The sequence below is a fragment of the Loxodonta africana genome, chromosome 3 (genome assembly GCF_030014295.1).
Source record: "Loxodonta africana isolate mLoxAfr1 chromosome 3, mLoxAfr1.hap2, whole genome shotgun sequence".
Lineage (NCBI taxonomy): Eukaryota > Metazoa > Chordata > Mammalia > Proboscidea > Elephantidae > Loxodonta > Loxodonta africana.
Window position 1 is genome coordinate 66,895,129 of NC_087344.1, and position 24,576 is coordinate 66,919,704.

A 24,576-nucleotide genomic window follows, 5' to 3' on the forward strand; every position below is an offset into this window, starting at 1 on the left:
TCATGTGTTATTCATGATCAGGAATGGTCCATAGGGGTTTGCACAAAGTAACTAGGGTACCCTTATGTAAGACCCTCTTGTTCTTACCCCATGGCTACATTAGGACCTCCTGGGGATCTCTGACAAAAATACCGATGCTACCGAGTCACTGTGGGAGGGAAAGATTTCCCAGATTCAGTGTCAAGTGAAAAAGGGTAGAACATGTTGCTATTTGTGCTTAAAAAAAAAGAGAGAGAATATTTGTATAAATTTTAAGATAACTATTTATGGAAAAGTTCCCTGGGTGGTACAAATGGTTTGCGCTCGAGTGCTAACCTAAAGGTTGGTGGTCGGAACTCGCTCAGTGGTGCCAAGGAAAGGCCTGGTGATCTATTTCGGCAAAGATCACAGCCAAGAAAGCCCTACGGCGTAGTTTTACACTGTAACACACCATGAAGCAGAATCGACTTAATGGCAGTGAGTTTCCTTTACGGAAAAATGTAAAAAAGGGGTTGTTGTTAGGTGCCAACGTGTCTATTTCAACTTATAGTGACCAGATGCGACAGAGCAGAGCTGTCCTATAGGTTTTCTTGGCTGTAATCTTTATGGAAGCAGACCACCAGGTCTTTCTCCTGCAGAGCTGCTGGCTGGGATTGAACTGACAATCTTCCGGTTAGCAGCCGAGCTCACGTAACCATTTGCACTCCCTTGGCTCCTTGAAAAGGAGGCAAGGGTATATACCATGAAGATGGAGGAAAGGGGCCATGAGCCAAAGAATGCCATATATACATATTACCTGTTCAAGAAAAAAAATCGATTCCTGGACTGTATTGACAGGAAAAGAGCCATTATATCCTGGGTGGGACACAGGAATCTGTCTGAAGCTCTGTCTGACGGCTTATAATGAAGCCATAAAGCTGAATTGCCAGGAAGAAAGGGTAGAGCCAAGATGAGACAACTATTTAGAAGCACAAACTTAAAATGCACTTAATCAGAAAAATAGAAAGCTCTCCCAGGGACTGTGAAGCCAGGTTTGGGAACCCACTGATTTAGTCCAACCTGTTTCATGATGAAGAGAGGGAGAGTGACTTGTCCAAAACCACACAGCCAGAGGCACACGAGAGTGCCCAGGTATATTTGATAATGAGGATGACAACGTCAACCCCATCCCTGCCCACCCTCATTGAGGGACTTCTCCCTTAGAAGGTCCCGCTGACTCACAGGGCAGAAGGACAGGAAGACAGAGAAGAAATCACCGTCTTTAATCAACCCACCTGCACAAAGACCCAGGGAACACTCCCGTCTCACAATGTCCCAGTGAGAAGAGAACCTGGTCCCCTTGCAAAAACCATCTTATAAAAACGAAAGGCTTCAAAGCACCAGCGGCTAAACCCGTTGAGTAGAAAGAGGGATGGGGTGGGGTGGGAGTGGGGAAAGATGACAGCTGGTAGGAGAGGGGGCTGGAGGCAGGAGCTAGCACAGCCTGAAGGGGAATTGCACCCCTCTGGAGCTGTACCCATCAGCTGGCCAGGCTCAGTGGTCCTGGTGGCCAGCAGAACTCCTGCGGCTGGCTCCATGGCACAGCACTGCAGATGGGATGGTGGTGGTGGTGGGGGAGGTGGTCCTAGCTCCAGGATATTTCGCCTTATAGAGTAGCAAATGCTAGATCCAAGGGTGGAGAGCAAGGGCAGAGTAGTCGCCATGGACAGGCTCAGGTGTGCAAATGGTTTGCACTGTCTGGGCTCCCTTGGGTTTCCCTGCGCCTCCCATCCTCCTTCCTAACCCAGGGCCATTCCCATTTCACAGACTGAGGCCTGCCCCTTCTGCTCGAGGACTCACCAGCCTGTGCACAAACCGCAGGGTCCTCAGGGGTATCTGTGGAAGGAGGCAGGGAGAATGAGCTCCCACCTCTACACTGCTCCAAGGAAGGGTGGGGGTGCCTGCCCTTCCAATGCCCCCCATTACCAACACCCCCATTCTGCCCCTTCAGAACTCCTCAGGGCTTTAAAGTTTGCCTCTGGATATTGGAGTGATTAGTGGAGTGATCTGTAAATGCTTCCACTCTAGATCCACAGGTCTTCCAACTAGTGAGGTGGATGAAGCCTTCCGGGGTTGATGGTGTTGCTGAAGGGTAGGGGATCATAGATGCAGCCGATCCAGCCTCAGGGACCTGAAGGGGGTGGGGCGGTTGGGTTGTGGCTTCCCCTTTACTAGAGGAGAGAGCTTGAAAGGTTTGCCAAAGGTGGTCAGAGGCTGAGTCTAAGAAGGCTTCCCTGTGGGTTAGGCTGAATTCAGGGCTTTGGGCTCCGTCCTTCTGGTTCCCAAAAAGAGAACGGGTATATTGCTTTAAGAGAGACATTGGCAAGTGGTGTTGATGGTGTGTGTGTGTGTTGGAGATTACATGGGTTCTAGAGTGTCCAAGCTAGAAGGGGGTTGGAAATGGAATTCAGAGACCATCCTCTGGTGTTTGGAGTCTGAAACAACACAAAGTACACTGTGTTCAAGGCCTGGGTCCACCAAATGCCTAACTGTGTGGCCTCAAGCCAACTGCTTCACATCCCTAGACCTCAGTTTTCACATATGCAAAACGGGAATAATTCCAGCCTAGCCCAAGGAATTGAGAGCCAAATGAGAAGGTCAGACAGAGTTCTACCTGCTAAGGGATTATTTAAATTATTCAAGGTGGAAAACTGAGGCCCAGGGAGGACAAACGCTTTGTCAGATGTCACACAGAGAGTCAGGGATGGAGTTGCAGTTAGAACCTAGGACTCCTGCTCTTAGTTCACGGTGTCTTTTCCCAGGGCTGGTGAATGTATGTGCTGAGCCTGTCTTTCCTGCTGTTTGTCTCTGGACAGAAAGCAGGATGTGGGGTGAAGGGTGAAAGGGAGACGCAGGAGGAGGAGGGAGGAAGGCCCCAGAGCACGCCGGGGCTGTGATAAAAAAATACAAACCCCGCGACACCCCTCCCCCGCCCCGCCCCACCCCTGAAGTCTGGGCTGCAAAGAGCCAAGTCCAAGTCCAAGACAGCTTCTCTGGCTGCAAACCCAGGTCGAGCCGGCTCAAGCTGTAGTCGTTCCGCCAGCCGCCAGGGGACGCGCCTGCCCATCTTGGCCCGAGCTAGCGGTCCGCTGTCAGTCCAGCCGCCAAGGGCGTGGCGCCGGGGAGGGCGCGGGGCAGAAGCTACCCTGACCTGGAGGAAACAAAGGCGGGTTGGGGGTTACGGAGTAGAGTCCAAAGGTACGGAGGCGGAGAGACCCGACTGCCTTCTCTTCTCCTCCCTCCGCTTCTTTCCCCCAACACTAACATCCCAGGCCCCCCACCTACCCTGCTAGGAGCCGTTGACTCACGTGTATAGAGGCTGCAGTTGTAAATGCGACGTCTTCTGGGGCGCCTGGTAACCGTAGGAGTCAAAGCCACCGATGAAGTCAACTGCGGACGGGGAAGTGGGGCATGATTAGGGGTGTGTCTGGGGGGAAGGCAAGGTATAGGAATCTGGGTCCTGATAGGGAAGACAGAAGGTGCAGGACCCCTATCCCCTGGAACAGAAGCCAGAGAAGCCAGGGGTGGCGTGGCTCTGAGGGCCAGACCCCAAACAGGGCCTTATAAGCGAGGCTTTGAGGCCAGATCCTGAGGGATGAGCCTATGAGGGCCGGGACTCCGAGGAGCCGAACCACGTGTGGGTCAACGCCCTGAGAGGGTGGAGTCTGAAGGGCGGGACGGGCTTATCAGGGAGAAGGCCCTTGGGGGCGGGGTGGAGAGAGATTGGAAAGGGGCTGGCCAGGCAGAGGTGGGGTTTGCAGAGCCCCTCAGACGGGCAGAGCCTAAGTGGGGAGGATATGGGGCGGTATTGGGGCCATGGAAGGGGTCCCTGGACGTTGGGCCCTAGCCCACAATGGGCTGGCTATGCAGAGTTCCACTCACTCCTGCCACCTTTGGTCTCCCCACAGAGGGTCCCCTGGGCCAACCACGGGTCCCTCCCGCCGCAGCCCGTTCGGGCCCCTGTCCAAGGTGCTGAAGGCGCTAGGTGGCGGGCTGCCAAGCCTCCCCATTTCCCTAGGGGCTCCACACTCACAGCTGTCCTCCTCCTCCAGGAACACTTTGCTCACGTAGCAGGCGAACACGAAGCCGAACAGCTGGGGGGAGGGACAGCACGTCAAGGGGGGTAAGGAGAAGAAAGCCTCTCCTTGACTCCTGCCAGGTCCTTTCCACCTGGCTGGGGGACGGGGTGTCAGGATGAAGGCAAACCCCTAACAACTTCAAGTTAGACGACTGCACCTTAAAGTCAAACATACCTGGTTCCATTCTCTGTTCTGAGAGTGTAAATTTGGACAGGTAATTACTTCACCTTCTTGGGCCTCAGCTTTCCAGATGGACTTGGGCAATATGGCATTGGGTTGCTGAGAGGATTATGTGGCATTATGTGTATAAAGTGCCCAGAACAGGGCTGGCCCAGGGTACCTCTTCTAGAAACATGAACTATTATTATTTTGGAACCATTTTCACATTTTACAGGCACTTCCTTATTTTATTCTGAAAACTCATATGAGATGGGTATTGTCATTCCTCTTTGCAAACAAGGAAACAAACTTGGAGAGGGCAAGTGACTTGTCCAAGGTCACACCTCAGGAGTACTGGAGATTCAAACCCAGGAATGACTCATTATTGGATGCATCATCCTATTCCTTTATCTCCTCACTCCCTGCATGGGCACTGCAGCAGGGGTGAAGGGAGGTGGTACAAGGTATGGACACAGGCCTGGGCAGGACAGGAGGGCTGGAAGGCCCAGATTCATCCCTTTCTTAACCAGAGCTTGACAAAGGGCCTGGAGTGGGAGCTTCCACCTCTGGGGGGTGTGTTTGTGTGAGATAGCAGGACAGGAGGACTCACTGCCAGGAAGATCTGCAGGGCACTGCTGAGTGCCTCAATGTAGGGATAGTCAAGCAGGCAGCCAGTGACGGAGATGACATGGTGGTCCTCCATGGCCAGGCGGGAGTTCAGGACAGGTGTCACCAGGCAGCCTGGACCGTTCTCCATCCACCAGGAACGGTGCAGGGATGTGTTGAAGGTCATGATGAAGTCCCGGTCCTGGGGGCAGAGGGGCCTGGGATACTGAGCAAGGAGGAGAGAGGGATACTCCCCAGGTTTCGGGAGACCCTCTGTAAGGCCTACTTCACACCTGGACTGTTACAGCAGGCTTCTTGCCTGGCCTGATTGTGAAGGGCAGGGAAGTCTGCATCTGTAAGTCCAAATTTGGCCAGTAGGTGGCGCTCGATGACCGTGTAGGCATCATTTTTCTATCGCTGGGAAGGAAGGGGCAGGCGCTAACCTACAAAAGGGATCCCCGAATTTCAGGGCTGGATGGGGCATTAACAGTGACAGGGTCAAATTTCCCACTCACTGGTGTAATCTTCAGTATAGGCCCTTTCACGGCTCATTTCGCCTCTCTACTGCTCTCCCTGCGTTTGACACTGGGCAAACACCTCATTTCTTTGATCCTGGGTCTCTCCATTTATTAAATGGAGATGCGGCTAACTTAAACCAAAAGTTCTTAACCAGGGGTGTGTGTCCATTTATTCATCAATTCACTCACTCACTCAGCTAACAAATATTCACTGTGTGCTGATCAGTTGCCAACCACTTAGTGTATGATATCATTTCACCCTCTTAGCAACCACATAAAGTTGGGGTTGAAATTATCTCCACTTGATAGATGAATAAACAGAAGCTCAGAGAGGTTAAGCCACTTGCCCAGGAAGGAAATGTTAGAGCTAGGATTTGAATCTAGCAGGGTCAGACTACAAAGCCAATGCTCTTACTCACATATTTTTGCCTCCCTTAACTCTGAAAAGCTCTCCTGGGCTTGTTCTTCTCCAAGCTAAATTCTCTCTGTCTTCAATAGTTCTTCATGTGGTATAAACCAAACCCGTCGCTGTCGACTCTGATTCATAGCAGCCGGACAGGACAGAGTGGAACCACCCCACAGCCTTTTCAAGGCTGTGATCTTTACAGAAGCAGACTGCCACATCTTTCGCCCGCGGAGCGACTGCTGGGTTCACACCAACAATCTTTTGGTTAGGAGCTCAGTGCTTAACCACGGTGTACCATGGTTCCTTCCCCATGACACAAAACCAAACTCGTTGCCCTTGAGTCGATTCCAACTCATAGCAAACCTGCAGGACAGAATACAACTGCCCTATAGAGTTTCCAAGGAGTGGCTGGTAGATTTGAACTGCTGACCTTTTTGGTTAGCAGCCGAGCTCTTAACCACTGTGTCACCAGGGCTTCCCATACGACAGTCTGCTCAATTTTCCCTGAACAAATGCTAATTAGTCTCTTACCCTTTCACAAACTATTGATCAGAAGTGGACCCAGTTCTCTGTGGTCGAAGCAATAAAAGTGCTGTGGCACCTTTGCATCCCTTGCTCTGAACATTCTATCTCTATTAATGGGAACTAAAGATAGCTTTCTGGGCCACCACATACTCTTGGTTTTCACTGAGCTTGTGGTCAGTTGGGACCCCTGGTCCATCTTCACACAAACTTCTCTTCAGCCTTATCTGCTCCATCATTTGTTTTAAAGAAATGAACAGGAGACCAGAAACAAAATGTTAGGGTCGGGGCTGGGGAGCACAGATTGGGTGTGTAGAGGGAAGCCTCTCCAACAGGTGATGCCCAAACCCACAGCACACTTGGAACCCTTGGGGTAGGGAATGGAAAGCTCTATCCTATGGTACCGAGAGGTCTGAAGCTTACCTGGGACAGCTGTCCAACCTCCAGGTAGAAACAGATGATAAATGCATTCCAGCCAACCCAGAGCACCAGCCAGGCTGCATACTGGGAAAAGCAGAGGTGGGATCAGGGTAGGGCCTGGGGTAATGGGGATGGGGTGCATCAATGGAGATGGAGCTCAAGGACTGAGGAGACTTTTGCAGGGGAATGATGACAAGACCTCACTTAGACTGCACTTCATAGTTTGCAAATCATTTTTACATCCACTCAGTCCTTCTAACAGCCCTGCCAGGTAGGCACTGTCCTTTCTTTAGAGATAAGTCACTGAAGTCCAGAGAGGTTTAGGTTGTCCAAGATCACACAACTGGGAAGTGTTTAGAGCTGGTGGCTAATGCTATTCACCCTGCAGAGAACACTACCCACTGGAGCACCAGTCTCTAGAACATAACAGAATCACCTGGTGAGTTTGTTAAAAATCCGTATTCTTGGGTCCCACCGCCAGACTTACGGATTTTGAATCTCTAGCATGGAGCACGGGAGTTTTTAAAACCATCCCTAGTGGACTGTGGTGTGGATGACACTTTTAGAAACATGTTCCAGATGGTTAGAGGGCAAGGACCTTGCCTGCCTTATTCAGCACACAGCAGACACCCAGGAATAGATGGGTCGCTCAATAGCTATACGAAGTGCCTTGGAAAGTGTTGCATGTTAGGCCACAGCTGGTGGCTGAAAGTGGGATGTCAGAAAGCCTGAGGCGGAGGACAGAAATTTTCTAGAGGGGGAGGAAGGAATGGGAGACCTCGTCACTGCCTAGGAAGAAGCCTTGATTCTTGGAAGTGGTTGTGATCCTTTGGGAGAAGGTAAGTAGAAGCAGAAGTTTAAGGATGCTGGGAGCTCCAGGTTAAAACAGACAGGAAGTTATCTCACAGCCTGGTGCCCGAGTATAAACGTACAGCATCATCTCACACATGGCTGTGGCTGGTAAAGCCTGGGTATAAGGGATGAGGGAGGTGGAGGCAGGGCAATGGGTGGGGCCTGGAGAAAGGCTGGGGTGAGCAGACCATGCTGAGGCTGCAAAGATGGAAAGGAAGTCACAGCCTGGGCCCTGGAAGCTCTCACTATGTCACTCCCTTCCCTCCCCTCCTTGCTCTGGAAACTATACCTGAGTGACCCAGGCCAGTTGCTGCAGCCCCAGCAATCCTTCCATCTGGTCGGCTGGAGAGGACAGGGACGGAAAGGTCTGGGAATGGCCCTTCAGTTCTCCCACATCCCAGATGTGGCCAGTTCTGGGGAGAAGAGCACCCCACCCATGGCAAAGGGCTAGGGAGGAAGAGGTCAGAGTAGCTTCGGGGGCTGGTTATTTCCACTCAAGTCCTGTGCCTGTGACTCCAGTGGCTGTCACCTGGCAGACAGTGATGTTCACAGTGGTGCCTAGGGCTTACCTGCGAACCAGAGAGAAGGGTTCTCTTATCTTAGGTGAGACAGGGCTTTGGAAGGGCCCTGTTCACCTGGCCCCTTGGAGCTTGGCCTGTGGGAGGTGGGGGGAAGCCCTAGAATGAGTATGAGTGGGCTCTGGTGACAGCATGACATTGGGTGTCATTGTTATTATGGGTGTCAAACATTTACGTAGTAAATCTACCCAAAATGCCTTTTCCCTCAAGAGAGGATCATTGAGGAATAACAGGAGCCATAGGTGACTTTAGCTGAAAACAGGAGCTTGACAGAGACCATGGGTGCCACGGCTTGGAGTGAGGAAGAAGAGCGAGGGCGCTGGGGACAAAATCTGACTCCTGGGATTGAAGTGCAGGTAGACACTGACCTCAAAGCCACACTAGCCACTCTAGACCAGATCCTCAATGAACATTAGCCAGCAGGGACAGACACTAAGCCATCCTGAATGGTCAAATCCATCACGGTAACCAGCTGACAAGAATATGCTTCTGAGAAACTAAAGATGAAGCTCATCACTGGTTCGCCTCTCACCCTGGCTTACTGGGGCAGCATGGTGACGTGGCAAGAGCTTTCCCTCTGGATCTGATGCTCTAATTCTGGCTCTGCCGCTTACTGGCTGTGTGACTTTAGGAAACCTCATGGCCTTTCTGAGGCTCAGTTTTCTCATCTGGAAAATGGAGTGGTAAGACATACCTCACAGGGCTGTTGTAAAGATGAGAAAGCATACAAAACTCTTAGCAGCATGCCTGGCACATGGTAGGCACTCACTAAATTATACATCTTGTTAATAGCCGGATTGTTTCCCTAGGAAATTCTTTAGGAAAAATACCAACCTTGTCTCTGCTGAGCAAAGATGCATTGGGGTTTGGGCATCCACCCCACCAGCTGGGCTGGAGCCAAGACAGAGCAGGAGTCTGGGTGCCTGGGGTGGGGGGCAGTTCTGGCTAGAGGAGCAGGGTGGGGTGGGTAGGAATGAGGAGAAGAGGCCAGCTTAGGGAGGAATTCGGTGAGCCGTACCAGAATGAGGTACCGGGAGCGGTACTGCACTGTGCCAAAGATGCCCAGGATGACTGCCATGATGTGTAGGAAGTTGGCTAGGATGGGGGCCCACTGGTAGCCCAGGAAGTCAAAGATCTGCCGCTCCAGTGCAGCCACCTGTGGGGAGAGAGTAGGCTGAGGTCTTGGTCACAGGGACCCCTCCTTGACCCTGTGGAGCAGGTAACATCAGTTACCACAGTGATGAGGAGCCATGGTCTGATTGTACCCAAGTCCCAAAGCCATCCCAGCCTCTGAGTACCAAAGGGATGCTGGCAGGTGGGGGCAAACCTGGGGTGGGGGGAGTGGTGCAAAGTCCTGGTCATCACTTTGGGACAGACTAAAGAGATTTGTAGCCAGGGTTTAGAACACCTTCCTCTCCTCCAAGGAGGCCCTCCTCACTACCAGCTCAAGCTCTTGCACCTTCCATATGCAGCTGTCAGCCAGTGGAGTTAGGATCCAGACTCTCCTAGCCCAAGCTCAAGAGCTGAGTCCTGGCCCTGGAGGGCCCAGAGAAGTCCCTGAACCTAAGCCACCTCTTCCAAGGACCCTTTTCTGGAGGTTGCCCTGGCCCATGAATTCTTTCCATGATCCAAGGGTCACAGAGAAAGGGCTTTTCTTCACTCCCCTTCTAGGAGGGAGCTGCAGTAGATTGCAAAATTCTTCAGTCTTCCTTTCCCCATTTCCATGCTCTTTGGTAGTAAGTACTCTTCTATGCTAACTCTGGGCTTGGTCATGTGACTTGCTTTGCTTAATGGAACTTCAGTAAAGACGATGCAAGTGAAAGCTTGAAAAATGCTTGTGTATTGGAGCTTGCCCACTTGCTTCACTTACAACACAGAGACCACTTTGTGAACAAGCCAAGCTAACCTACTGGAGGATGAGAGGCTGCATGGAAGAGAGAACCAAGGCATCCCAGCTGACAGCCAGTCAACCATCAGATATGGGAGTGAGGTAATCCTAGATCATTCAGAAACCAGCCACAGACTAGAAGATTCTCCCAGCTGACCCACAGAATTATGAGCTAAATAAAACGGTTGTTTTAAACCACTAAGTTGTGCAGTGATTTGTTCTGCAGCACAAGCTGACTGATAAGGGAGTCAATCAACACCCCTTCCAAGCAGCCCATTGGTACAAACTTTCAGCTGACGCGTTTAGGAACAAAGGTGCCAAGGATACTCATTGTTTTTGACTGCTCAACACCCTGTCTTCTGGTGACAAAATGCACCTCTGTTTAGGAGATCCACCTCCCACACACTCCGTCCACGTGCCTGGGGTGGGACTGACTCCGTTTCTAGCTTCTGGGGTTGGCATGGGATCCTGGCCTCGCCAAATAATCAAAGATATTGGCCCTGAGAGTCACCCTAGATATCTGCTGGGGCAATCAGGAAAGAGATGTTCTCTAACTGCTGGGATACCTGAATGGGTATGCTGTCAGCTTGAAGCTGTTGGTGGCTGTCTTTGCCACTTCAGGGGGGCAGCCTGCCTGAGGAGGAAGCCACAACTAAGGGACAGAGAGAGAGAGTGAGGGAGCAAGAGTGAACAAGTTAGAGGAGTGTCTTTATGACATTGTTTTAGGTCCTGGATCTCGCCATGCTTAAAGCTAGTTCTCTCCACTTTTACTTCTGATTTCTGTCACTTCCAAACAAGAATCCTGACTAAAATAGAAGGACAGAGAAGAAAGTCTGGCTGGGGAAGGAGGGGGAAGGTTCCGATGAAGTCAGAAGGTCCCAGAAGCCTTTTTCCCGGCAGGGAGGCAGGAGGTAGAGCTGATGCTGCTGCACAGATGGCAAAGCTTGGGCAGAGACCAAGGAAGCTACAGACTTGGGCAAGGGGGGTGAGGGGAGCCTGGTGGTGCCAAACCCAATCCTGGCACCTACCCAGCTGGCGTCAGCCTGTCTTTTGCTAGTGACTCTCCTCCTCGGCCTCTGCAGATTGTAAAGAGCTTTCCAAGTTCACCTCTCACTGGATATTCCTTGGCAGAAAGGCAGGGTTAGGATCATTATCTTATTTTGAAGAGAAAATGAGGCTCAGAGAGGGGAAGTGACCTGCCCAAGGTCACACAGCAGGTTGGTGGCAGAGCGAGGCAGTCATTCTTCCTTTCTCTGCCACCTGTCCCATCTTGGCACAGATGCACCACCTTTCCCAGTTGGCATTGGCCTAGGAGTCAGAAGTGTGGGTTCTAGTATAAGGTCTACCACTGGCTCCTTGGTGACTTTAAGCAGGCCACCTTCCCTCTGGGTCTCAGGTTCCTCTTTCATACATAGAGGGCACTGGACCAGATGATCTCCAAGGGCCCTTCCAGCTTTGATGGCAATGGCCTGCTGACCCTGGGGGAGAAACTCCCCAGGCTGGCTAAGGGCCCACTGCCAAGGTCTCTGTGCACTGCTCCCTCTCCTGAAGGCTCCTCCTTCACTTCTGTTCTTTCCCCTTCTACCCTGACCCTAAAGCCACAGGAGCTCTGGTGGTCTGGGGTCCAGCTTGATGCTCTTGCTCAGTTGGCACCTGATCTGGGGGAGGAGGTCCCCATCAGAGGATGGAGAAGCAGACTGTGACAGAGATGCTCAGGTTCACAGTGTAGCTGGGGGGGCACCCCACCAGATATGCACACCTAATACATGACATCACCACTACCTTCCCCCGCCCCACTCAAGACCCTTCTCCGTTCCCCACGACCTCACTGACAGGCTGAGCAGAGTGGATAGTTTTTTAAAAAGGAAACTTTGGAGTCACTTAAACCCCAAGTTCAAATTCCAGCTCTGTTGTGTGACTTGGGGCAAGTCACTTTCCCTTTCTGAGCTTATTTGACTATAAACCCATTGCGGTCCAGGTGATTCCAACTCACAGCGACCCTATAGGCCAGAGTAGAACTGCCCCACAGGGTTTCCAAGGAGCGGCTGGTGGATTCGCACTGTCAACTTTTTGGTTAGCAGCTGAGCTCTTAACCACTGTGGCACCAGGGCTCAATGACTATAAATAGGGAAGATTATCCCTTTCCTGAGAAGTTGTTGTGAGACTATGGTGACATCACATAAACTAGCAGACAATTAGATTTAATAAAAACAAAAACAAAACAAAACTCACTTTCGTCAAGTTGATTTTGACTCATAGCAACCCTATAGGACAGAGTAGAAGAGTTCCATAGGGTTTTCAAGGCTGTACTCTTCATGGAAGCAGACTGCCATATTTTTCTCCTGCAGAGTAGCTGGCTGGTGGGTTCAAACCGCAAACCTTTTGGTTAACGGCTGAGCACTTTAACCACTGTGCCACCAGGGATCCTTAGGCTTAGTAAATGGAGGCTAATTATTGGAAACCCTGGTGGCATAGTGGTTAAGAGCTACAGCTGCTAACCAAAAGGTCAGCAGCTCAAATCCACCTGGTCCTTCTTGGAAACCATACGGGGCAGTTATACTGTCCTATAGGGTCGCTATGAGTCAGAATCAACTCAATGGCAATGGGTTCGTTTCTTTTCATTCAATTAATAGCAGGCTTATCTAAGCTCCTTAGTTTGGCACTGAAAGCCTGCTAGGATCTGGCTCAATCCCTTACTCTGTCAGCTCCTGTCCCCAAGCAGCTGAAACGACACTTGACGTCCCACCTGCCTTTCCCTTTCCTTTTCTCCAAGTACTCCTTGGTCTCCACAGTGCAGCTCAATCTCTCCTTTTCTAGGAGGACCTCTCTGACTGCTCTGGCCCAAAGGGATCTCTCCTTCCACTGAACATGGAGCACAGGCTGTCCGTGTGATGCTAAGGGTATCGAGCAGCCATCCTGCCATCCAGCCATCCCTCCAGCTCCCATTGACCAATGATTCATTCACGCCCCACCCACTGCCATTTATCCATCCATCAGTCCAACATCTGACATTCTCTCACCCACCAGAGGTCCTCATTTATGCATTTACAGAATGTTTGGTGTCAGGCTCTGAGCTGGCCCTGGGATGCTGAAGCAGTAAGTAAGTCCTGGTCCCCGCCCTTTGGGAACTCAGAGTCTAGTAGAGGAGATAGGTGGGACAAACCAGTGCAGTCGATGCTCTACCCAGGCCTGCACAATGCTGTCTCTCTCTCTCCAATGGTGAGTGCAGAGATAGGTTTTAAATATATCTTTTTTAAAAATTGAGATTCAGTGTCTTATACGTAACCTCAGTTCCAAAGTTATCGGTATTTTCAGTTAGAAAACGAAGTCAACTATCTCAGGGCTTCTGCAGATAATTAACAAATAAGGATAAACACAGAATATTCTTTGCATGTTGCACCTGAAGAAGTGGCTTTCCTTGCAGCCTTCCTGAGTGACTCTGTTTCTCTTCTCTCATCCCGTTTTCCTAGGGCCCAAAGGTGGGGCTGGTGCTCCCTGGGGTCCCAAGCTGCTTGCAGAACTGTACAGCCCTGTGTCCCTGAGGCTTCGGCCCTGTGGTTATACCACCCTCTTCCCTGCTGCTCTCGGCATCCTCTGGCTTCCAGGTCATGCCTCTCTTTGAAAATGGGTTTGGCCCCTATATTATCCTGGTTGACTTCCACATCAAGGAGCCACCCCATCCGGCACCTTGACCTCCCGGTCTCAAAAACTCCTTCTCTACCATGACCTTCCCCTCTATTCCTCCTTATCGGTGGCCATCTCCTGGGCTGTGTCATCAACCGTAGCTGTTCTGCCTCCAAACCCTCAGTTCGATAGGCCCCTCTCCGACCACCCCAGCTCACTTGCCAGCATCCTTCATGATGATGGCTATAGTCTTGGGCATCAGGTTCCCCACCTCCGCCCCTCTGCTTTTTCTCATTCTGCAGACCTCTCCTTTCTTCACATCCCAACTCACCGTGCTGGAATCCCAGGACCCCTTACTTCAGGAGTGCCCTGAGCTTTGTCCAGAGCCTAAACTCCCTTGTGCCTCTGCCTTTTCATCACATCTGTCAGGAAAACTCACACCTGGATAAATCCAATTGTTTGTTTTCCCAGTGCCTGCAAAGAAGCCAAGTGTTGCTGGAGAAAGTCACTTCACGGGGTGGACTGAGTCCCCATAAACCCATAATTATTGACTTCAAGAGGATCCCCAATATCCTACCAGGTTTCTTTGGGAAACTCACTCTCTTAATGGCTATTTCAGATCTTCTCATTGTCCTCAATCCTCCCCCGCTCCAGCCACTGATGACCTAGTCTCCCTCCCAAAACATTTGTTGCTGTTGCTAAATGCCATTGAGTAGGCCCCCAACTCATAGCCACCCCATGCACAATTAGATCAAACCGTTGTGATCCACAGGGTTTTCATTGGCTGATTTTTTTGAAAGTAGATTGCCAGGTCATTCTTCCTAGTCCATCTTAGTCTAGAAGCTTTGCTGAAATCTGTTCAGCATCTTAGCAACATACAACAAGCTTCCGCTGACAGATGGGTGGTGGATGCACATGAGATATAAGGCGCGTTGGCTGGGAATTGAACCCGGGTCTCCAGCATGGAAGACGCTCTTTCCTCCTGTCTTCTCAGGAGCTCACACTATCTACCAACCCTTCTCTACTATAAGCCCAACTTCTCCCTCTTCCTGGGATCCTTTCTTCTGGCCCTAAACACCCACAAGAGTCTCCCACTTAAAAAAAAAAACAAAAAAAAAGCCCTTCATTCCCCTTCAGCTAATGTTTTACTTCTCTCAACACTCTCACATCTAAAACTGTAAAAGGTCTCCAGAACTTCCCCTGCCACTCACTCTGCCCACTATATTGTGGTTTTCTGCTCGGCCACTGAAACGGTCCTTGGTGAGGTCACCAGCGACCTCCCAGTCACTAATCCAGCAGATAAGTTTCAGTCCTCATTTCCTCATCTCACCTGACCTCGGGTGCTCTCTCCCCTGCCGGCAACACTGTCTTCTTCAGCTTCTGGAGGCAGGATGGCCCAATGGGCAATAGACTCCATCTGCCTGGGTTAGAATCCTGGTGCCACTGGCTATTATACAACTCTGGACAAGTCATTTAACCTCCCTGTGCCTCAGTTTCCTTGCCAACAAAATGGGGATGATTCGCAGTGCCTCCTTGTTATGGATTGAATTGTGTCTCCCCAAAATGTGTGTCAACTTAGCTAGGCCATGATTCTCAGTATTGTCTGGTTGTCCTTCATTTTGCAATCTGATGGAATTATGCTATGTGTTATAAATCCTAACTTCTATGATGTTAATGAGGCAGGAATGAGGCAGGATTAGAGGCAGTTATATTAATAAGGCAGGACACAATCTATAGGGTTAGGCTGTATCTTGAGTCAATCTCTTTTGAGATACAAAAGAGAGACTCGAGCAGAGAGGAGTAGGACTTCATACCACCAAGAAAGAAGAACCAGGAGCAAAGCATGTCCTTTGGACCCAAGGTCCCTGAGCCAAGAAACTCCTAGACACAAGGGAAGATTGATGACAAGGACCTTCCCCCAGGGCCAACAGAAAGAGAAAGGCTTCCCCGGGAGCTAGCGCCCTGAACTCAGACGTCTAGCCTCCTAGACTGTTAGAGAATAAATTTCTGTTTGTTAAAGCCATCCACTTGTGGAATTTCTGTTATAGCAGCACTAGATGACTGAGATACTCCCTCATAGGGTTATTAGGAGAGTCAGCCTGATATAAAATTTTATTCCTCCGCAGCACTCCCTGACTTCCCCTCCCTACTCAACTTTTTTCCATGGCCTTCGTCATTGACTAACGTGCCACCTATGCTGTATTTCCCATCTGTCTCCTGCATTAGAAGGCAGGCTCCTTGAGGGCAGGGAGTCCTGTCTACGCTGCTAACTGCTGTATTTCCCGTGGCGAGAGCAGTGCTCGGCACACTGCAGGTGCTAAAAACTAAACTCATTCTCTGCCCTCCCTGGCCCCTCTTGTGATTCTGGTGCAGCTCAACCTTGGGTGCAGCCCAGGGACCTAAATATTAGAGTCCCTCAAAGCCACATCCTGGCCCCTTCATGTTCCACACATCCCAGGAAATGCATCCTAGGAAACCTGGCCACTTGCTCGCTCATGCTTCAGCCTCAAGCCCCTGTATAACCAACTACCCAGTTGGATGTCATAAACTCAATACTCCCAAACCTGGTCGATTTCCATGTTTTGGGCCCACATCCACCTTGTTGTATGAGCTAGAAAACCACACCTAAACTTTAGGTCCTGGTCTCCTCCCTGCTCCCTTACCCCCATGACCAGTCTGTCATCAAGCCCTGGCTCTTTGATCGTCTAAATCTCACACCTGGCCACTTTTCTCCATCCACCTTCATCCTCGCCTGGCTGACTGCAATGCCTGCCTCCTCCCCCCAGTCTACTTCAGCCTAACCAGCCCCTCTCCTCTCCAGAGTGAGGCCTCCATGGGGCTCCCCTGCTACCCCTCCCCCTGCCTTCAGCTCCCTGCCCCCACCCCTTATTATTTATTTATCGGGTAGCTGCCAGCTGAGGGGGATGCGGTTGCCATGGGAACCTTCAGCCCCGAGTCAGGGCTGCCTCTGTTCTCAGTAGGATGCTCTTGTCTGTCTAGACGCCAACCCCAGGAGCCCAACACAAGGTGGGGGGCGGGGGGGGTAAGGGATGAACAATGCAGATGGGACCACCCCGGCTCCAGGAAGCTGGCTGTGGAGAGGGCGGGGAGGGGGCTGGGCTCAGGGCCATGAAACCCATCAGAAGGCTCTTGTACCCAAGCCCTTGCCAGTCAGTTCTACAAGTCAACTACTTCCCTGGCCCAAATTCCAGCCATGTCACCGTGGGACCTTAGACACAGAAGTCAGGCTGCCTGGGGAGTGGCAAAGGTGGTGCCTCTGAAGTATCTGGAGAAGGGTTGAGTCCAGCCTGGTACCAGACCTCTTCTTGGCTTCAGTTCACAGAGGGATGAGGCAGGAAGAACTCCGGGGCCAGTGAATCACTAACTCACTTGTGTGACCTTGGACAAGTAACTTCCCATCTCTGAGCCTCGGTTTCCTCACTGGTAACACATGCTGAAGATTCAGACTATGTGTGTAGGACCCTCAGCCTGGTGTTGCACACAGTCCATGCTCAGTATACAGTAGCAGCCTTTCTATACCCTCAAACCCAAGCCCCTCTCTTTCCCAATGGATTTCTGAGGCAGCTGACAAAATTCAACTCGACTCAGCCCCTCATCCGTGAAATGAGGCGGTGGGACCGGAGCCACAGACAGGAGAGCCAGAAGGGCCCCTGGAGATCAGCTGGTCCAACCCCCTCATTAAGGAGGTGAGCAAACCAACAGACAGCTGAGGGGGGCAGTGACTTGTATGAGGGGAGAGTCTTCTCCCCCTCCTGAGCTCTTCTCCCATCTTCGGGTTCTACCTGAGGTGAATGCCCTCAGAGCTGAGCACAAGCTGAAATAAACACCGAAGTATAGATTAAAAGGGGCAGTGGTCTTTGGCAGGGTCAGGGGAGATGGGCCTACTAGGGACTCAATTCAGTGAACAAATATTTCTTGAGCACCTACTATGTGCCAAGCCCTGGGCCAGGTGCAGGGTATATGGTGATGAACAAGCTGCCATGGCTCCTGCCTCAGAGAACTCAAGAGTGGAGACAGATACCAAGATCCTCTGGGAGCTGATGATGGGGGCAGCTCTGCCAGGTTCCCAACCCACTGCTCACAGTGACCAACAGACATACAGACACACACACCACACACACACACACACACACAGTTCTCTCTCTCTGCCCGCTTCCTATGGCTTCCCTGGGTCTTCTGCCTCCCTCTGTCCCAGCCCAGGTCCCACTGTAGGGAATTATTTGAGGTCTCGGGCTGGGATCTTGTCAGACTGTCCTCTGTGCCCAGCACTGAGCCGTGAGAGCTGGAATACAGTTGCTGCTGAATAACTGTATGGGAAGAATGAATGAATGATGTATTATCCACAGGTACTAACATGGGAAAATGGCTGAGTCTCTGTTAAGTGAAAAAAACAAGCCGCAGAACAGTACGATTCCATATGTGTAAAAAAAAGCCCCAAAGACACCGAGGGCGTATGACTGTTTATAAGCGTGGAATGAAGAGCCTGGGAAGCACATGACAAACGATTATAAGAAGCTGTCTCTGGGGAGTGGGGATGCGAAGATGAGAGACTTTTAAATAGACACATTTCTGTATTTCTGAAAATTTGGAACAACAAAGTTAGATTTTTTTTTAAAGTTAAGAAAAAATGCTCAAAATTTTTGATTCATAGTTGGGACTACATGAGTGAGCACTAGGGCAGCTCAGGGGGTCTGAGGTCCCCTCCTTCTCCAACGCTTATACAGTGTGTGACCCTAGGCAAGTCTCTCCTGTACTGGGCCTCAGTGTTCTCATCTGCACAATGGGGCCTCTGCAGCTCCAAATAACTATGTAGGCTTGCAGTTGCTTCAGCCTGCAGGGGAACCGACCTCGGGGGCCCACTGACCTCTGCTGAGGGCTTAATGGCCCTTCTCCAGGAACACATTCTGCGGTCCCTCGTCTGGCCTATCCTCAGTTCTGCCTGGGTCATCACAGACCTGCCTCCCCCTGCCTGACTATACCAAGATCTGTCACCTTTCCTCCTCCAGGGTCTGCCAGCCAGGGGCACCCTTTCCCCATGATCCTAGTGTGGCCACCTTGATATGAAGGTCACTCTTTTGCAGAGGAAGCTCAGGCGGTCACCTGAGTTTCCTGAAGTCGCACAGACAGGAAATGGGAGAGCGGGGATCTGAGTCCTTGTCTCTACACCCACTGTTCTTCCCACGCCCCAGATGCTTGCAGACATAGGGGAGAGGAAGGGGCAGAACCTGCTCTGGGTCAAAGGGCCTCTCATGAGTCACCCAGCCCAACCTCCTGTGGGCAGTGACGTAACAGCTCACATTTATTAATCTCCTCTTCCGTGCCAGACACTGTTCTGTGAACTCCATTGTGAACACACCGGACCCAGTTCCTGTCCTCATGGGGATGAGAGTCTTCCCTCCTCAGTGCAAACACCATTAACATCTATCACAGCCCAGAGGAAAGGCAGGAAGAGGAAGTTCTATCCCATTAAAAAACAAAACAATCCCAGAAGGAGGTTAATAACCTCTCTCGATGAGTCAAAGAGTTCCTGGGTGGTGCAAATGGCTAAACTCAGAGATGTCAAAAGGTTGGAGGTTTGAGTTCACCCAGCGGTACCTTGGAAGAAAGTCCTGGCGATTTACTTCAGAAAGATCACAGCTACTGAAAATCCCATGGAACACAGTTCTACTCTGACACACGTGGGGTCACCATGAGTCCGAACCAACTGAATGGCAACTGGTTTGGTTTTTGGTTTTCTTAATGGGTCAGAATTTTAGACTCATTAAACACTTCTTGTGTGTTAAACCACACACTCAAGTCACATCTCTTAATCCTACCTCCACTGAGAGAGAAGGAAACTGAGGCTCAGACAAGTGAAGGCATTTGCCCAAGAGGACACAGACGAGCTGAGACTTCAACGCTATCTGTTTGTGGGCCAAGCACGTGGCTCTGAGCCTGTTTGTGTACCCCCACATTTGGGGGTCTCCCCCTTTGCAGCCCTGTTGGAAAGCACCTCTGCTCTGCGGTGGTACTCTCCTCCCCAGTCCTGCTCCCTTCTCCTCAGGACAGGCCCCCATGTCCCCAACCCCCCAGGCTGCCATCTGTCTCTTAGACAAGAAGTCTGTCCTCACACCCTCCTGCCTCGGCTGGGCCTAGGGAGCAGCTGGTCACTACCTTCCTGATAATTAGCCTTCAGAGACCATAGCTTGGAGCTATCCTGTTCTTGGCAGGGCTTGGAACCAGTTTGTTCCCAGGTTTGAACATCTGCTTAAAATTTGCATCTCTAGCAAGTTCCCAAGTGATGCTAACTAATGCTGCTGGTTAGGGACTAATTCTGAGAACCACTAGTAGAACAGTGGTTCTCAAAATTTACTATACATAAGAAATCACCTAGAGACCTTGTTAAAATGCAGATTCTGATCTGGTATATCTGGGGGTGGAAGGGCACATTCTCAGCAGGGGTTAGAACCAGAATGAACCGGTTCAAAGCCCTGGTTCTTGGAGCTGCTCTGTTCAGGGAGCCCCAGGACCATGTCAGCAGCCGGCCCTAGCCAGCCCTGGACCTGTCAGGAGGCAGCGGTGGAGCCAGCCTCTGTCCCCATTGCAATCCACCCCACCTCAGCTAGATGACTACTGACCCATCCACAATCCTTCCCCAGCTGCAGGGCTCCCCAGGCCCCTTCTGGACAGATCTATCCCTCTATCCCTCAGAGGTGGCAGCTCCATTAGAAAAATGCTTGCCCCATAGTGGTCTACTTAGCATATATCTACATTAATTTGCATAAACCCTGGGCCAAGCAGCCCAGGGCACCACCAAGGGGAAGTCTAAAAAAAAATCAAAGGGCCCCCTCACCCCACCTGGTCCAAACCCATGGATGCCTCGGTGACTCTCTAGGACTCAGTTCCCTCCTCTGTAGAATGGGGACAAGGATGCCTGTTTCATGGTGATGTTGAGAGAATGGAGGGGTCTTCTAGATCATTGCCAAGCCCAGACCTTATTCCCCACCCTTCACCCCATCTCCACTCTCGGAGTTTCTTGTTTTATGCCTCTGGGGCAAGCCCCTATTACAGGTTCAGAAAAGTCCGAAGGAGCCAGCAGAGCCTGTTCCTTGGATCTGGGGCTACTATGCCACCTGCCTCCCACCAGGCCTTTCCTCTCCCTGATTTCTGGGTCTGGCGGGTAGTGGATTAGAAGCTTGAGAAGACTTGTATCAACACCACCTCCGATATGCCTAGCCCTTGTGCTGGGGCATCACCAGTGAGCACAGGCATCCGACCTGGCTCTGGCCCCAGCACCACCTGGCTCCTGTCCACCATTTGGAAAACCATGAGAGGCAGTTTAAGGTAGTAGGGTAAAGGGCATGCTCTGGAGTCAGGCTGTTTGGGTTTAGGTCCTGGCTTTGCCACTCACCAGCTATGTAACCTTGGGTTTTATCGTCTATAAGCCTTGGTCTCCCCATCTGCAAAATGGGGATAACAATAATCTGGATTTGTTGCGAAAATTAAATGAGATAATGTATATAATTGCTATTACTATGTTAGCTATTACTATTAAAATAATGACGTTGTTGTTGTGTGCCGTCAAGTCAATTCTGACTCATAGCCAGTCCACAGGACAGAGTAGAACTGTCCCATAGGGTTTCCAAGGAGTGGCTCGTGGAAGGCTGGTGGCCTTTTGGTTAGCAGCCTGAGCTCTTAACCACTGCGTCATCAGGGCTCCATTAAAATAATGATAGTAATGAGAAAAAAACAGACCACCTGGAGGGTCAAGGAAGGCTTCATGGAGGAGGTAATATTTAAATTTGGCCTTGAATTGACTATAATAATGAAACACTGGAGATACTATGGATGTCCCTCAGAAAAGGACACAATAAATTATGGTACCACCACACCCTGGAATACAATGGCAGCCATTACAACATGATGTGGAAAGAGGGCCAGGCTATGTGGGGTGGATGGCCAGGCTGCAGAACCACCCTCCTGTCAGCTTGTCGTACTGTGGAGGCTTGCATGCTGCTGTGATGCTAGAAGCTATGCCACTGGTATTTCATGGTAGACAGGTTTCAGTGAAGCTTCCAGACTAAGACGGACTAGGAAGAAAGGTCTGGCAATCTAGTTCCAAAAATTAGCCAGTGAAAACCCTATGGGTCACAACAGAACATTATCTGATATAGTGCTGGAAGTTATGAGCCCCTAGACTGGAAGGCACTACACCGTGAACTCAAACATGCCAAGGATCATGAAGATGGTGCTGGACCGGGCAACATTTCATTATGTAGTACATACGGTCACCGTGAGTCAGAGACAGCTTGACCACAACTAACAGCTACAAGAGCAGAACCACTCGATAGTACAATCCTATTTTTGTGAAGACAAAGAAAAAAGAATCATCAAACTGTTAACTCTGGGGGGCGGGATTATGGTAGCCTTTGAGAGTCAACCAGATACATTTCTGTAATGTTTTTACACTGAGGAACAATAGTTTTAAAAGGAAGATAAGGATGTTAAAAGAAAAAAATGGTCTGCGACAAATGAGTTAGGTAAAACCCCTGACATGAGGGTGGAGTGAACAACCGTCCTGGGTTGCCCAGCCTGAGGGTCTCCCAGTACGTAGGACTTTCAAGGCTAAAACCAGGAAAGTCCCAGGTAAACCAGGACAAGCTGGCCGCTGTAGGTGTGGGAAGTACAGGTGACTTAGGGACCTGGGGCAGCTCTGGATGAAGTGAGGGGTGGCAGGTGGGGAAGAGATGCAGCCAGGTCTCAGTACCAAGGCTTTATCCTGGTGGCCCATAGAAGCCAAGGAAGATTCCCGCAGGCTGGCATGGAAACTGGGTGCTTTGGACACAGTCCTCTCCAGCTGGGCGAGGAGGATGGGCTGGAGGTGGGCGATCAGGTAGAGATGCTGAGGTCTTGGCAAGCTGAGGACAAGGAACAGAACCCCTTCTCCATTCTCGGTGTCCCACTCTCCCAGGACTCCCATCCACTCTGCCTCTGTCCACGTCCTCATGTCTAAACTGTTAGGGCAACTCCAGTTCCATCCCCCCAGATGCCAGGACCCCCAGCAGGCTCTGGAGTGGGCACTAAAGGACTGGGAAGTGGGTGTCCTCCAAAGAGAAGTGCTTAGGACAGGGGTAGAGGGGAGGACAATCCAGGTAGGGAAAAGACAGCAAAAACAAGGCTCTCCCAGGAGACGCTAGCTGCAGACAAACGAACATTTGGGTAAATAAAATGGTGATTAATCAGATTCCCCGATTAAGTACAGTGAACAATGCCATATAATTAAGCCAAAAACTCATGGCAGAAAGCACTTTAGTGGAGCAGACACTTAGGAAGGGAGAGTTAATTAAGACAGTTTTAAGAATTTCCGGAGTGGCTAGAAAGGTGGAGGTGGATGGGGAAGACCAGGCTGACAAAAACAAAAGGGAGTTAACATCTACCTGGCAAGAGACTGAGGCTAGAGAGCCCAGGGGTTATCAGCTCAGGCCCTGGAGTCAGGCAGGCCTGGAATTGAGAGCCCGCTCTCACTTACAAGCAGTGGCATACAGGAAAGTCACCTCCAGGAGCCTCAGTTTCCTTATCTGTAAAATGGGAATAATAATAACATCTTCTGAGGTTGTGTGAGGACTCAATGAGGTAATGTAAGTAAAGGATTTTGCATACAGTAACGTTCAACAAATTACCACTGATTGGGTGTATCGCTTTCCCTCTCTAGACCTGAATAATGTCTGGATAATAATGTCCTGACTTCTTCACAGAGAAGCTGCAGAGTCACTAAGATTACAATCATGAAAGCAATTTATATACTATAATCTAAGCTTTGGAAACCCTGGTGGTCTGGTGGTTAAGAGCTACGGCTGCTAACCAAAAGGTCAGCAGTTCGAATCCACCAGGTACTTCTTAGAAACCCTATGGGGCAGTTCTACTCTATCCTATATGGTCGCTATGAGTCGGAACTGACTTGATGACAAAGGGTAACGATAATGTTATTTTTACATTGCAACATGCTGTGCCCACAGCAGCCATTACTAGGATAATTACTAAGTCCTTGGCTCCATACCTAGGTCAGTGTCTTGTTTGTTCCCTGAAGGCTGAACGGTATAGTGGTTAAAAGTGAGGTCTAGGAGCCAGACTACCTAGATTTGCATTCTGGCTTTAACACTTATAAGCTGCGTGACCTTTAGCAAATCATTTAACCTCTCTGTGCTTCAGTTTCCCCATCTGTAAAATGGGGCTGATGATAAGAATATCCATCTGATAGGGTTGTCAAGCCAACCCATTGCCATAGAGTCGATTCGGACTCATAGCGGCCCTATAGGACAGAGTAGAACTGCCTCATACGGTTTCCAAGGAGCACCTGGTGGACTCAAACTGTCAACGTTTTGGTTAGCAGCCGTAGCACTTAATCGCTATGCCACCAGGGTTTCCCATAGGGTTGTCAGGAGGATTTAATAAGTGAATATGCGTAAAATGTGCAGAACACTGCCTAGCTCACAGCCACACAAGTGTTAGCTGTGATAATTGTTATCTACGGCTGAAGGAGAAGGGGCCACAGTTGTCCTCATGTGCAGGTCACTTTGAGGCCAGGTAGCACTTTCCCCATCCATCTCCATCTACCCAGCAGCTTTCTGCCCCAGCCTGCCCCCTCGCTCTACCCTTGTTCTTTTTTTTTTTGGTAAAAATATACACAGCAGAAAATCCACCATTTCAACAATTTCTACATGTACAATTCAGTGACAACGATTACATTCTCAAGCTGTACAACCATTCTTGCTATCCTTTTCCAAATTATTTTCCACCACCATTAACTTAAACTTACTGCCCCCTAAGCTTATCATCTAACCTTTGGAGTTGCTGTTGTCAACTGGATCGGACAAACATAGTTCTTTAAAAGAGCACAATGCTCAAG

General features: G+C 50.4%; 1 protein-coding gene across 1 annotated transcript in view; it reads right to left on the bottom strand.

The window, feature by feature from the left end:
• Nucleotides 1–1,219: 1,219 nt before the first annotated feature.
• NKAIN1 (sodium/potassium transporting ATPase interacting 1) overlaps nt 1,220–24,576 on the bottom strand; it is a 55,527-nt gene continuing 32,170 nt past the window's right edge. The window contains exons 2-7 of the mRNA XM_003415448.2: nt 9,177–9,314; nt 6,732–6,812; nt 4,867–5,064; nt 4,052–4,112; nt 3,327–3,408; nt 1,220–3,169 (exon numbers count right to left, since the gene is read on the bottom strand). Of these exons, the coding sequence (XP_003415496.2) occupies nt 3,160–3,169; nt 3,327–3,408; nt 4,052–4,112; nt 4,867–5,064; nt 6,732–6,812; nt 9,177–9,314 (570 nt within the window). The 3' untranslated portion in view covers nt 1,220–3,159. The remainder of the gene's footprint in view (nt 3,170–3,326; nt 3,409–4,051; nt 4,113–4,866; nt 5,065–6,731; nt 6,813–9,176; nt 9,315–24,576) is intronic.